This window comes from Sciurus vulgaris, assembly GCF_902686455.1.
Source record: "Sciurus vulgaris genome assembly, chromosome: 9".
Lineage (NCBI taxonomy): Eukaryota > Metazoa > Chordata > Mammalia > Rodentia > Sciuridae > Sciurus > Sciurus vulgaris.
Window position 1 is genome coordinate 78,376,074 of NC_136469.1, and position 15,545 is coordinate 78,391,618.

The 15,545-nt window shown below is 41.3% G+C and overlaps 1 protein-coding gene across 1 annotated transcript in view; it reads left to right on the forward strand.

Moving 5' to 3' along the window:
- The first annotated feature begins 602 nt into the window (after positions 1-602).
- The window catches only part of LOC306669382 (uncharacterized protein), a 513,918-nt gene continuing 498,975 nt past the window's right edge, over positions 603-15,545 (forward strand). The window contains exon 1 of the mRNA XM_079153357.1: positions 603-994. Within this exon, the coding sequence (XP_079009483.1) occupies positions 926-994 (69 nt within the window). The 5' untranslated portion in view covers positions 603-925. The remainder of the gene's footprint in view (positions 995-15,545) is intronic.

Consider the following 15,545-nt stretch of genomic DNA (forward strand, 5'->3'; position numbering starts at 1 on the left):
ATCTGGATCAGCCGTCCAGTCATGCCCATCCTTGATTCTCCTGGTGCCGCCAAGGCCAGGCAGGGACCTGTGATTGTGCAGCATACCTGGTCCAGGCCCTAGTGCATACACTACACCTTTGGGGGCTTACCTGAGCCGGCCCAGTTTGATAGTGTGGGTTAATGTGAGAGCAGGAGTGGAAGTTCCTCCCCACCAGACATTGGAGCCTCTTCTCTTTCCCAAAGAAAGGGTGGGGCTGGCGCAGGCCCGCGGGGGCGCCCCTATGGGCAGCTCCGGTTTTGCAGCAGTCACTTGCGGGGGTCAGTCAGTGCACCGCGCCAGCGCCTTTTCCACCTTCGTTAGCGCAAACCAGGGGAAACTGGGGAAGTGGGTCATCCGGGCCGGCTCCCATGAACACTTCTACCCGGCCTTCGCTTCCCACTCTCCCGCGGAGCTTCAGGCATCTGCTCCGGTCAGCGGTGTCGCCAGAGCATCCCTGCCTGTGGGGGTGGGCCGGGCCAGTCCCTGCGCCACCGCGCTGTGCCCGCCGGCTGCCCTTGCCCGTGCGCCGCCGCGCGTTCTGCGACGCCGTTGGCCCTCCCGCCACCCCCTCGGCAGGGCCCTTCCCTTTACTATGGTAATAGTGACATTCAGCGGGAAAGGCTAGCGCAGAGCGCGGCGCCCGGGCTCCGGCTGCGCGGAGGCTGTGGCCGCGGACCCGGCTGCGCGCACCTGGCGCCCCTACACTGCCGGGGGCTGGCAGCAGGCGCAACCTTCGTGCTCCGCACGCCAGGACCCCAGCCGCCTGCTGTCGCCCGGCAGCCCCCGAGCCACCGCCCGGGCCGGTCGGCGAGCTTCAGGCAAGACCTCGCCTCTAGGGCTCTGGCGCAGGGAAAGAACAGAACCAGCGTGTTGGGAGAGAGAGACCCTGCCTCACTGCTTGTATATGGCAAAGTTTCTCGCCGAGCTCCTGGGCTGCACACTGCCGAGCAAAGGCGCCTCTCCCATGTTTGAGGTAGGTGGAGGGTGTGTCTCCTCAGGATGGCCATCTGCGGTGGTGAGCGGCCCCTGACTGGGCCCTGGGGACCCCACGAGTTGACAAGTGTAGTCTCACTTGCCTGATTGCCACCTGGACTTCTGGGGCGGGGCAGGGAGATGATGGCAAGGAGGAGACCAGAAGCCCTGGAGCCTGAATTCATGCCTCCCTGGCCCTCGGTGCATCTTTTTTTTTCCTTCCCTAAGTTGACAGGTGAACATGTTTCCTGTCAGTCTGGATGAGTTTTGAGTTGCTCTTTACCTGTAATGCCAGAAATATACCTGTAATGCCAGAGATATCTGAAAATGAGCAGTCTTCTGCAGTTCCTCTTTGCTACCTACTTTGTTTATAGCTTTTAGACTGAGAAAATATTATTAGAAATATCTTTCGGTCAAAAGGTTTCTGCCTCCAACCACTCCCCTCCCCCAACCTCCAGAGTGGAAAGCAAACTCCATGTAAGTCAACTCATTTCTTTTATGAGTGAGATACACCAGGGGTAAGGAAGGTTAAAATAGGATTTGCAAAATCAGGTGAAACTCATCGAAATTCTGAAGGCAGGTATGTCTAATTACTCACACCTGCCTGTAGTGGCAAGGATGCTGCTGTAAGCATCTCTGCAAGTAGTCGGTTATGAGAAGGCTGATGTGCTTGTTGGTTCTTCTGGGGGTTGGGGGGATGGTGGCATCAACTGTTTCCTATGAGACCCATATTGGCTACTCAGTGGGGAGAGCTTCATGCTGTGACCCCTAACCTCTACAATCAGAACAGTGTTCTTTGTCTCTGTCCCACTGTCCCTTACTGATTGTGTGACAAGTAGGCCTGGACCAGGGCTTGTGTCTCTGGTCAGGTTAACCAGTGCTGCAGTCTCTGTGTGCCCTGCACTCCTCACTCAGGCTCAGGGCCTCACAACTTTCCCTGCCAGCCTTCCAGCTATTCTACAGCCTCCTCAACCCTCCCTGTCAGCAGTTTCCTGACTGGTCAGGAAGAAATAGAACTTGGTCTCTTCTCTGAGGATGCGGGAGTTTGTCCTTCAGCAAGCCGCCTTTTCAGATTCCAAACTCGGTATTATCATCCCCAGGTCTCTTCTTACCTTTGGCAACTGCAGGTGTTCTTACCTTCTGAGATCATATGGAAGCATTCCTTTGATTTGGGAGTTCAAATTGTCCAATGTCTCTGCAATGTGACAAAATGATTTTTAAGCAGGGAAACCACAAGGTAAAATGACAAGGGATAACTGGGAAAGCAAGAGTGGAGAGGGAAATACCAGGTCAAGATGCCTGGGTAGTTGGTAGCCTGAAATCTAAAAAATAATGAAGAGCCCAGAAAAGTGAAGTTTTCCACACCTGCTGTGAAAAAATAGCAGTCTCCTTTTGCATGCAACATGAGAAGCCCATTTGCTTCTCCATGAAGGAAGTGTTAGGCAACATTTGGGGATCATTCTGGAGATCTGAGATTCCCTTGTGAAATTGCTTTTCTTACTGAATTTTTCTTCAGGTGTATTTAGATTTTTGTTCTTAAATTTACCAAAACCCACAACAAGGGATTTTGTTGTGTGCACTGTTTTTTTGTTGTATATTTGTACCTGTTTTATTCTCTAGCCAATAGATACCCAAACTTGATTTTTTAGAATGATTGGTTCCCAATTATCCTGGGGGAGGGGTGGCCTCCAAACTATCCAAAGACATGTTTAGACAATTTTTTTAAAAGTGGGTATTTTGTCCTTGAAGAGTTCCAGGTGAAGGGAATTCCCTCAGTCTTTGGTAACTCCTCATATGTGTTATTTGTGTTATTTTCCAACTGTCTAGAGGCAGGAGCTACTTGTAGCATCAGTTCTTTCTTTCTACAAATGGTTGATTCAGCATCGGCTAAACTGACCTAAAACACTCAACTCAGGTATCCATATTTAATCAGTGTTACTGGAGAGGTTATGTGATCATTTGTTTCTTGCCTTTGTGGAATATCAGTGCTCAAAGAGATGAAGAACTAAGTCAGACATGTGCCTTAGGGATGCTTGCTGCTCAGGCAGGAGCTCCCAGCATACTCTTGTGATTCTATGCAGAGGCTATCACCCAGCTCCTTATATCTGGGAGGGAGAGAAATTTGTAAGAAAGATATTCTTAAACCTTCCTGAGTATTCATTTCTGAAAAGTGAGAGTGCTAGGACATTGAGAAAAATCTAGGCAGTTTTTTATTTCTACCAAATACACCAATATTTTCTCCACAAAAATTTTTATTGGCAAAATATAAAATGTAATAATAACAGATTGAGGGGTTTTGTAATACAAGTTTAATAATTAAAAAGAATGAACTTTGGGAGAGATAACATTTTACTTACTGGGGCTTCAAAGTCAGCACATTAATTGCAGAGTCCATCTGTAAAACGCATTTTAGTTATAGGCCATACAAAAAGAGACAAGTTGTATTTGAGCTGGGGGCCACCATTTGCCAACCTCTGGTCTATTTCACCAATGGTTTCCTATAAACTATATTTCGCCAAATTCATGCCTTTGTCTAGTCTTCATGGGTGATTATGTCTAAATTGAGGACCTCTTGTGTGTTTGGAGTTTTCTGACAAGGGAGAAGGGATACCTGGTTATGGTTAACACATGGACTAAAGCATGCTCCAGTATGTGCCTACCTGTATTGTCTTCAGAGCCCAAGGTCAGAGGGTGTGCATTGGAAATACACAATGCCTTGATGATCATTTTGTTCCCTTTTCTTTATTTCTTAGTAAAGAATGTAAGTTTGCAAACCAAGTCTTAGAACAACTTAAAAATTTCCAGAACAAAGCAAAGGATAGTAAATTTTCTCCAGAGCTCTGGTATCACCCAGAACACAGGGTTTTTGGAATAATGTTCATGCCATGCCAAGACAGAGAACCTACAGAAAGAGTGAGCTTGCTCTGTATTCTGATGTCTAGAAAGGTAGGAAGTGTATAGACAGATGTTTTCAGATCTAGCACATCCTTGTGAGCTTGCCTGATGGATGTCTGGTCCTGGCATCCATTCTTTCTTTCCTGAGCTTTAATGTATTGTGACCCTACCTTCACTTCCAGCCTGTCTTGCTTTGCATCATGTCTTACTGATAGTCAGTGTTGGGGTCTGAGCTCCAGAACAGGAAATGGCTGGAGAATAATACATTTAGAGGCTGTTGCTTTTTCTTCTTCCAGAGTCTTTAATTCCAGTCCACAAACCTGCATTTTAAATCCTGGTCATCCTTTGTCATCTAACCTGGTGGGGCACCTTTAAGGAGTCATATTCAACAGATAAACACATAAGGCTCTATACAAAAGGATGTTTACCTAAAATCCCAGCTACTTGGGAGACTAAGGCAGGAAGATCATAAGTGCTAGACTAGCCTCAGCAATTTAGGGAGACCCTAATCTCAAAAAAAAAAAAAAAAAAAAAAAAAAGTAGGTCAATAGCTTAGGGGGCGGGGCAAGGGATGGGATAGGGTGTTCAAATTCATGCCACTCTTCATGGATGTGGTCTCTAGTATTGTTAAATCTCTTGCACACTGTACATTCTGTTTTCTATCTTCACCAGTATTGCTTCCTAACTGCAAGTATAGTTTTATTTTAATCTATACATAATACTTAATAACTTGGTTGTCACCTACTTTGGGCCAGGCATTGTTCTAAAGGCAAAATAGATATAATCTCAGCTATCCTCCCACTAATATCATGATAAAGGTGTTGGTAGACATGTGTCCCAGAGGAGGAACTTAGGCTTATTGAAGTTGAAGTAACTTGCTTAAGGTCACTCTAGTAGTTCGTGCTAAAGCCAGGATGCAAACCCAAGCTTGTTTTATCCCACAGTTCACCCACCTTCTCCAACTTTGGTTACTTTGTACATTGGAGTTTTTTGTTTTGTCCTTTGTTGTCTATCTTCATTCCTAGATATCCTCTTTTTTGAAGAAGAAAAGATAAACCCCCATTCTCTCATTGTCCTGTTACCCTGGGATGACATGGTGACCTTGTTCCCAGAGATAATCAATCAAAGGCTGATTGTACTTGAAGTTGTTTTTGAGGGAAAGATTCAAGTTCAAACAGGCAAAGTCATTGCCTGTTAGAGATGGCATCCATTTAGAGAACATTTCCTGTGTGTTGTCTTGTTGTATTGCCCTGTAGTGCTATCAGGTAAGTAGTATTGTCATTCATGTTTTATAAATGAGGAAGCCAAGGCTCAGAGTGATTACATGAATTGTCCAGTGTCACTCATCTACTAGGGTCTAATCTGGAAAGTAAATCCCAGACTATTCACTGCAGGACTTTGCCAGCTATCTTCATGGACTTAACCTTATTTCCTGGCTTCTGATGTTGGTCTCATCTACTCCATCTTTTGTGTGATTACCCAAATCGTCCTTCTGAACATGGTGCCCATTTGCTTACCCCAGTTGTTGCCTCAAAAGTACTTAAGGTTCAATACATGTTGATTTTTGAGACTATTGCATGTCTGTGACCTCTTCAATGTTAGAAAGCATTTTTCCTTCCCAGACAATACCTAATCTAGTATTTTGCACGTGGTGTTTTGCACATAGACATTTACATAAATGTCTGTTGGGTCAAATTATCTTATAACCTGAAATTTCACAATTTTCTTTGCCATTAAACTGTTTGTTGTTCATCTGAAATTCAGAATTAACTGGGTGCCCTGTATTTTTGTTTAAAACACCAGGCAATTCTATCTGACCTTGTCCCTCCTCTCCCCTGAACCCACTTCCTAGAGCCCTCTCCCACTCACTTGTGGAACCTTTATTCACATCCTTCCTCTTAGTAGCCTCTATCTACTTTGCCAGAGACCTCGTCGCAGACCTGGGGGTCACCGATGAATTATAGTTGGGCCAACTGTCTGTTCCCACTGCCTCACTAGTACAAAAATGCTAGAGTGAACAAACTTCCTGTTATAAGCATCAGGGCTGTGATTGAGAGGTGCATTCCTAGCATCCTACTTACTCATTCTTATGTGTTCACCAACTCATTCAATCATTCGTGTATTCAACAGGTTTTATTAAATGCTGTCTTTGTCCTAGGCACCCCATGAAAACCTTGCTAAGAGACTCAAACTGTTTTGACTGTGACCCACAGTAAGAAATATATTTTGCATTGCAATCCTGTATGCACTTAGCTATTTATACCAATAACACTGAAATTAAGTTACAAGAATAATACTTTTCCCCATAATGTGGGATGTACTTTGATCTTTGCAATTCTTTTCTTTCCTTTCCATTTCACTTCTTCCATTCCATTAAAAAATAAACTGGTAAAGACCCACTAAATTGATTTCATGGATTGTAACCCACAATTTGAAAAGCACTGCTATAGAGGATAATAAGATTCTATTTTTACAAAGCAATTTATATTGCCCCATTATCCCAGCACTATATTTATGCATTATTACACTATACATTAAGATAGTCTGTGGTCTTGGGAAGCCAGTCTCCATGAAAAATATTATTCCCTTTGGGAGAAAATGTTTTCAGGGTTTCAAACAACTAACTTAACAAACAACATTTGACAGATATCTTGCCTTTAAATTGGAGAGCATTTGCTTAAAAGTTTTGGCATGTTGCTGGAGCATATTTTATGACATGATTTTTTGTTTTAAACAATGTGCCTGAATTTCCATTTATTTCTCTCTTAGCATCCACTGATTTCAGATGTGCCTCACTGCTTGGATAAACTCCCAGGGCTACATCTGATGAATCTCTCCAGTTTCATATTTTGGTTGACTCTATTCCTTCTCTCTTTGAAGAAGTTGTACTTTCAAGCAGTACCCCTGCCCCTCTTTCTCTCTAAGTTAGAGATTTTATTTATGTATTTATTATTTTTTATTATTTTTATAATGAATAATAGAGCTCCTTTACCTGTTAAAAGGATCTTGTGGGCTGGGGATGTGGCTCAGTTGTTGAGTGTTTGCCTGCCATATGTGAAACCCTAGGTTTGATCTCCAGCACCATGAAGAATCAGAGAGAGAGAGAGAGAGAGAGAGAGAGAGGGGGGGGGGGGAGAAGTGAGAAATCTGGTATAACCTTATCCCTCATCACTTGGTCATTTTGCTGGACTTCAAGCATCTGGAGAATGAATGATGTGGTCAGGCTATTTTGAAAGCAAATGACTTGGACAAGCATGGCTGTAGCTTCTGTGACTGGATGTTGGTGAAGGATCTTCTAGGAGAGAAGTTTACTTTGAAAATAATTGCTCCTTTTGCCACAGATGGGCTTTCTATAAGGGTCATTAGAATTTTAAGCTAATGGCCACTGGGTTTGTCTTGTAAATCCAGTTTTTATTTGGGGACCAATTGGACTGCTGTAGTATGTCTGAGCTATTGTATACACGGAGTCGACTCTACTTACCTTTTGTGTTAGCTGCTTTTAAACTCTGCATGTGATCCTAAATGCAGGCATTTATTTATAGAATATTTGGTCCCATTATGACTGCATTGGTCTAATGGCTTCTTGCTGAGAAACTGTAACATGGTTTTTCTTTCTGTATTTTGCTGAGGAAAGGCTAATGTTTCATATCTGTCAAATGGCCAGTGCTAGCAGCATGTCATAGGGATCAAGGATAGGAGCTTGACTCTTTGATGTATTTCCTTTTGCTCAGTTCTTTTCAGCTTATAATTGTGCTCTTGTATATTATGATTTTTTTTTTAACTTTGTACATCTATGATAAATTACAATAGTCCAGTCTTAACATTTATACCAGGAAAGCTCTACCTACATGGAGTTGTCCTTTGAGGTACATAAGTAAAATGACAACTTCTTGTTTATCTGAATTGTGATGAGTAAGGACTGTGCTTTCCACCTTAGGAGAGTCTTAAACATAGTATAATCCTGTTTCTCCAAATATCAATAATTTATCAACTGTTCCCTCCATACTCTACATTTTCAAACCAAAATGGAGCCCTCATCATTGTGTCTGCCCTACCTGAAACACATGTTTGCTTTCCAATTGCATGGGCAGCCAAAAGAGCCATCTTTTTATTTTCACCTAGAATAGCACTTTGCTGCTTTATTTATTTCTCTCTTCTTTTCCTTTCATGGTCAATCTGTCAGTGATTCCTGCAGATTCTTTCTTGAATTTAAATCTTTCCTTTTTTTTTTTAAACATTCAATTCTTCATTCACTGATCTAACAAATATTTTTGGAGTATCTACTATAACCAAAGAGCAGTAGGGTCTATAGAAGATTTGACAACCACAAGTTGCTTTACTTGCCTTAGGTCTCCATTCTCTCCACTCCCGTTAAATATTCTGCTAGAAGACTTCAATGCCTTTTCATCCTCACTTTCATTCATAAAGGGCTACATGACTTTCTGTTTTCAAAGACTCAAGTCTCTAAATTTTCCTAGATGATTTCTAAGGTAGTTTGCTTAGCCTAGCCAATTATACTTTCTTTCTTTCTTTTTCTTTTCTTTTTTTTTTTTTGGTGGTTCTGGGGTTGGACTCCAGGACCTCATGCATGCTAGACAAGCACTCTTTCACTGAGCCACATCCTCAGTCTAACAGTTATGCTTCCTGCCATTTCTTTTAAAGGGATCCTCACAGGTCAAATACAAATTCTGGCTCTTGTTCTCTTGCTTATACTATTTGTCATTCCTTAAATATGACCTGTGCCATTCTTTCCACTTTTCCTAAGTGAATCCTGCCTAACCTTCAGGGTCACAGCAAAGAGGCAGCCCCCATGAAGGCTTTCCCAAATATAGCAGACTCAGAGCATACAGGCTGGGGAATCATGTGACTCACTTACTTTTCAGCAATGTGGCTGTTATGGTTTAGAAATTAGGGGTCCCCCAAAAGCTCATGTGAGACAATATAATAAAATTTAGAGGTGAAATGATTGGGTTATGAGAACCTTAATCTAATCAGTACATTAATCCCTGATCAGATTAACTGGGTAGCCACCAAAGGTGGGTAGGGTATGGCTGGAGGAGGTGGGTCCCTGGGGCCTGCCTTTGGGGTGTATATTTTGTCCGGTTGAGCAGAGCTCTCTCTCTGTTTCCTTCCTGGTGCCATATTCCCAGCTGCTTCCCTCTGCCACACCCTTCCACCATGCATGATGTTCTGCCTCACATTGGCCAACAAATGGAGCTGGTCATTTATGGGCTGAGAACTCTGAAACCATAATTCCCCAAATAAACTTTTCCTCCTTAAAATTGTTCTTGTCAGGTCTTGATCACAGAAGCAAAATTTCTGACTAAAATAGTGAACTTAATTAAATAAGTTACTTCTGTGTACCTGTGTTTTCTGCTTTTTTTTTTTTTTGTTAAGAATTGAGTTATGATGATGATTAAAAAATAATTCAAATAAATTACTTAGCATGGTGTCTTGCATATAGTAATTGACAAATAATATGTACAGTGGTAATAATAATAAAGTTTCACTTTGATCCCCACAGTCTGAGTTACCCTTCTTCTTTGACTGTTTTAGAACATACCTTACACGTTTCTGAATCCATCACAGTGCTAAGCAAAATATAGATGTTCGATCAATGCTTATTAATTTTGAAAATATCCCATATGCTGTTTTAGCAGATCTGGGTACCAATTTATTTCTGGATATATTTATTTTCTGGATACATTTTTTTTTCATGGAAGCATGACAGCCACATTCTTTAGTGACTTGCCCCCTTGGAATGTGTATTGTGATCTATTGGATGTATATTGCAGCTAACTTAGGCTTCAGTTGTACAAATGATGATAATACACTTTTACATACAACTGTGGCAGAAGCAGTACTTGAAAAATGTGCCACAAATGCCACTTAAATTCAACCATAGATTGCAATATAATTAAATACAAAGTATTTTTTTCAGTTGGTTCCCAGACATGTATCTTCAATATAGATCAAATGATGAAAATTTGTGCCATAAGTCAAGATTTTATTTATCAGACTAATGTTCCATGCTGTTGGTGAATAATTCTGGTCCAAAGTCAGATCAGATTACTTTAAAAGTAATTTACTCCAAGATGGGCATGATGGCACAAACCTGTAATCCCAGTCACTTGAGAAGCTGAGGCAGGAGAATCAGAAGTTTGAGGGCAGCCTCAGCAACTTAGTGAGCCCTTCAGCAACTTAGACCCTATCTCAAAATAAAAAAAAAAAATTGAAAAAGGAGCTAGAGATGTGGCTCAATGGTAAAGTACCCCCAGGTTAAATCTTCAGCACACACACACACACACACACACAAAATAAATAAAAGTACTTTACTCCAAAGAACTCTTAGCCAGTGGGGCTTCATGATCATATTTCCAGCAGGAAAGAGGAGATAATGATGTCCTACTTCCCCAGAAACTCTGCTGGGTGTCTGGAAGCATGGAAATTTACTTTCATGGAGATTATTTGAACTTGACTGGAAGTCTAGTGAGGGTGCCCACAGAGAGACACTTGGAACAGATAACTGACTGAGTGGCAGGGTTATGATTTGCAAGGAATTGCAGCAGGGGTCCTAAGATCTGTATTCCAGGTCTGACTCATCTCCTCACTGACTGTATGATATTGGAGGAAATCTCCTGCCCTTGTCTAGTGTCAATTTTCATAGCTCTAAAATGAAAGTATCAATATTCGATTTGCTTCACTTGCAGAAATGATGTAGGCACTAGTGTGGTAATAAATGTGAAAGTCTTTTATAAAATGTCAAGCATTATGCAAATGTGAATTGCCATTACCAATACTGTAATGAAGAGAACAGAAACCTAAGGTGTATATCAACATCCTAGGCATGCAGGATCCTGCTGGCAAAAGACCTGTCAAGAGGGGTACGAATGGTAAAGTAGGAAAGATGGAGCAGTCAGAATTTAAGGTAGAGCTCTGGCCTTCTGAATCCAATGCTGACATCATCAAATAAGCCTCTCCATTTTCTTTGTGTCTTGATGTCCTCAGAAACTGTGCTGACAGCCTGAATTTCAGGCATTCTTAAGGTTCTATGGTTTCATTTTATGGAAATTTTTTCTAGGATGATGTTATTTGGAATATGAGTATGAAGGGCTATGGTAGGAATTAATCTGACAAGAATTTAGATTTCTTAAGAAGGCTGCAGACTTGAATGGGTTCTCATTGGTCTTTGGAGTTCAAATTTTTGTCTTGGGCAGCAGAGTCTAAATTCTTTTAGAGAAAATCCTTGATTTCTTTTTGAGTTTTCATGGTGTCTGGTATATTGTACTGTACCCAGTGCATCCTGCCTGGGAGAGTTGAATGGAAGACACATAACAGGGTAAGGTTAGCCAGCCTCAAGGAGTCCATGGAAAGGTGGGGAAGGCTGACAACCTTAATCTGCCGTCCTCCTTTTAGAAGTGGGTTCTCACGGTGACCGTCACTGTGCAGGCTTGTAAGAGGTTCAGATGAGAGTCCTCCTATTTAGCTTTGTCGATCTGTATTGGTCATAGGTGTCTCAGAGCTTTAATTTCCTCCTTGTAAAGTAGGTGTTGAAATAGAGGCAGTAAGGTAGTGTATATATTGCAGTTAGCTCAGTGCTGGCAATGTAATTGTTCATAGTGGCAATAATAATTTGCTTACTAAGCTAGTCCTTTAATATCTCATGGTTCTAATTTTAAAAATTCAATACTAATAATTATCTAGAATTGTGCAGGCTCTTTGTAATAGCATTGTGGTGGGGGTTGGGAAAGTATAGAGAAAGGAAACAACATTTTAAAAAATCTGATGGATTTAATACCCAGTTACTGGAACTTTAGTAAACCTTTCTACTAAGAATTCAAAATGCTTTAACACATATCCTTTTATATCTGTGTGATGCTGTTTCCTATAAGGAATGATAATACACTCAACTCCTCCAGCCAGTTCCTATACAGGGAATGAGAACAACCTTCAGGGTTAGTTAGTAGGAGAAATGGGTTACCTGATGGTGTTAATAACATTTCCTAGGTGTGTATAGTACATGTATGTAAAGGGAGCCCACCTCACTGGGTCAGAGCTGAGATTTGCCTATGTTCTCTGTGTGACAACCCCTTGAATTTGTATCCAGAGATTTATATAGGGATTAAGGCACTGTCTGAGAACTCAACTTAAACTAGGTTTATGAATAAAATTCTGTCAATGTGGGGGAGGGGAGAGGTTAGTGACAGAGGGTAAATGGTAAGGAGAGGCTACCTGGCCAGACCCAGATGGAAGGTCTGAACGTTTAGGATTGTAGACTGCAGAAAGATAATATGAGTGTGGTTTGAAATCCTTCCTTTTTCTGTCTCCTGAGCCTAGCTATCATGTACCAGAAAAAAAGAGCTGGACCCACACAAGCCTGCTGTGGGGCCCTTTCAGAGATCAGAACTCATGCAGGGGAGCCCTGAACAGTTGTGTGGCAGGGGCAATGGACACACACAGAGCACCTGCCACCAACATGGTCCAGGGACTGGCTTGGTTTAGGGGCTTGCATCACATAATTTTCCCCAGAGGACAACTATGGATACCAAAGGAATAACCTGATGTCCTTAGGATGGGAATGGAGTATTGTGGCTTGCAAAACCGGGGTGTGAGAAGATGACTTATTTTGTAAGTCCATTTTATCTCACAAAATTGTTTCTTGTCATTGTCAACTTCCTTCTTTCCTGATTCATTCTTTTTTATAATAGTTTATTTATTTTAATTGATTATACACAAATGGGGTAAAACTCATTTCTCTGGTTGTACATGAAGTGGAGTCATACCATTTGTGAATCATACATGTACATAGGGAAATGATATTTGTCTCAATCTTATTTTTCCTTCCCCCACCCCTCCCACCTCTCTTTCCTTTATACAATCCATCCTTCCTCCAATCTTAACCTAATGCATTCTTTGATTCAGGGTTTCCCATAGGCCCAGGTAGACCTTTTGTGAAATCCAACCCCTCCAAGTTACTTTTGTCCCCAGTGGACTGGTTCTTGATGTTTATTCTAGCCAAATTTCATACATGTTAAAATGTGGGCTGTGTGTTAGGAGATAGTGGGGTGGTGTGGGAGAGATCAGACACACAAGAAGACACCCACAGACAAACACAGATAGACATGCAGTGATTTGCTCCCAGAACAGCCATGATGATCATACACATCATGACCAGTAGTTAAAAACGAATCCAGAAATCTTGCTGATTTTATTTATGAGCTTTGCTCCAAAACCTTAGTGAGCTTGTATATGTGAGCCCAAGCACATGGGGTGCTTCTCAGGGGTTAACAAATTGACCTTCCTTTTCCTTTTGCCTCTTTCCTCTTCTAGCTTAGGGAGTTCCTTTCTAAGAATCTGTGACATAGCTGTGTGTGACTTTCATTTTTTCCATTTCACTCTGCAAATAGAAACTGATTTCATTTTTTCTCATGTATAAAGAAATAGTGCATCTGATTTCACAGGCCAGAAAGAAATGATTGGAAAGCTTCCAGCCAGGCCCTGGGGAAACCCTTAAAATTATCCACTACCTTATGGACTGTCCAGATTGTTTGTATGTGTGACTGGGGACGATGGGGGCAGGGAAGAGGGATTTGGGAAATAAAATTTTCTCATGCCCAGATGCTGTGGGTGAGTCAGATGGCTGGGTGAGTGCTCCTGATGCCTACTGTGATTTTTAAGAGTCCACTTGCTCAGTGCCAGGTTTGTATGTCCAAGCAGCTGGGCGGACCCTCTGAGGTTCCTAGTTAATGCAGCTCCTCTCTTCACATTGCGTGGGCTTCCCTTATGTGTGATTACTTCTTAGATAAATGCAAGAACTTTTCTCATCTTACCTGGGATTTGCATCTTTGATTTGGAATTGCTGTGGGTTACAATGACTAAGAAATATGCTCTCACTTAGCAGAGTTGATGGATAATAAACAATAATATTTTACCAAGGCACTTTACATGGAAAAACTGTAGGGAATTATTTTATCCTATCTGCAGGCAAACACACACACACACACACACACACACACACACACCCACACACACACACACACACACCATGGAGCAGGGAATTAAGAAATATTATTTATTGGAAAACAGTTTGTATCTAAAATTATTTAACCAGTCTTGCAGATGATAAAAACAATTTACCACTTTTTTCCATATGTGTCTTACTTTTTAATAGGTTAATGGTTATCAGGGGTTGCTGAGATCAATAGAAAATGAGGAGATGAAGGTCAAAGAATGCAAAGTTGCAGATATGTAGGGTGAACAAGTCTAGGGCTCTAATGTATGATATAAAAAGTATGGTTAATATTGCAGTGTTGTATTTGGGATTTTTGCCAAGACAGTAGATTTTAGGTACTCTTGCTGTGCACACATGCGCTCATGCGCGCTTGCTCACACACACACACACACGCACACACACACACAAGGGTAACTGTGAGATGATAGATATGCTAACTTGCTTGACAGCAGTAACAATTTCACTATGCATATCAAAATATCAGATTGTATGCCTTACATATACCCAGTAAACAAAGAAGATAGCACTGCAAAAGTGTCACTGATTGAAATTACTGATATGAAATACTTTGAAAATCATAAAGTAGTACCATAAATTATCTACCTCTAATACATTTGAAGGTATATCTCAAATGCAAGGCAGGTTATACCTACATGCCATAAAATATTGTTATTGTTTAGAGAAGTTTCATCACTAGTAAAGGGCTTCCTTATTTCTGACTTTGCAGATGAATACGGTAACAAGTGGGAGGGACTTTTTTATTTCCAAAATTATTCCCAAACCTTTTTTGTCCTACAATATTCATGTAAATCCAGATTGTCATTGTAGCTATTCCCATCTCTTCCTTTGATTTCTTTATATTACTGTGTGAAGAGTACCCAAGAAAATAGTTATCTTTTCCTCTCTATCCAAATCATTCCCAAGGTGCAGCAGGTTGAGGTGATTGCCCAGGATTTTATGTTATAGGGTCTGCCATCCTGCTGATGACTCTGAGTATTATCAAAGGAAGAGAATAATCAACAGATTTTATGGCACAGTGCTTTACAGATTTTGAAGAACTTTGGTCAATTCCTCTTATAGCTTTTGAAACATTATCATTCCCATTTCACAGATTTAGAAGCTGAGATTCAGAGAGGAAAAGCAGATATCTTGAGATAACTATTCCTAGGTATGATGGAGCTGGGACCTCAACTCTGTCATTTGTTCTCAAGTCCTCCCACTCTTTCTAGGGCAACCTAGGTGTTAGCTATGGTGCCCTTACCAGTTTAATGAGATAACTGAGACTCATGCACATTAGTCATCTTCATGATGACTCAGGCATTCCCAAAGCAAAGGTATGGCACTTCCCAATTCTTCTAAGACTTCCCTTGAGTGATTATCTTCTAGAGTTTAAGTTCAAATCTCTACCTTGTCACTTGCCACTTGTTTGTGTGACCATAGGTAAGTTATTTCACATCTCTAAGATTCATTGTCTTCACTGTAAAATGGGAACAGTGGTTATTTTGAGAATTAAATGAGAAAAAATAGGTATAGTGTTAAGCACCACGACTGGTACATAATTAACGTTAGATGTTAGCTTTCTTCTTATTTTTTTCTTTTATTTTCCACTTCATGATTAGGCTTGACTTTCATTTAGAGCCTTTTG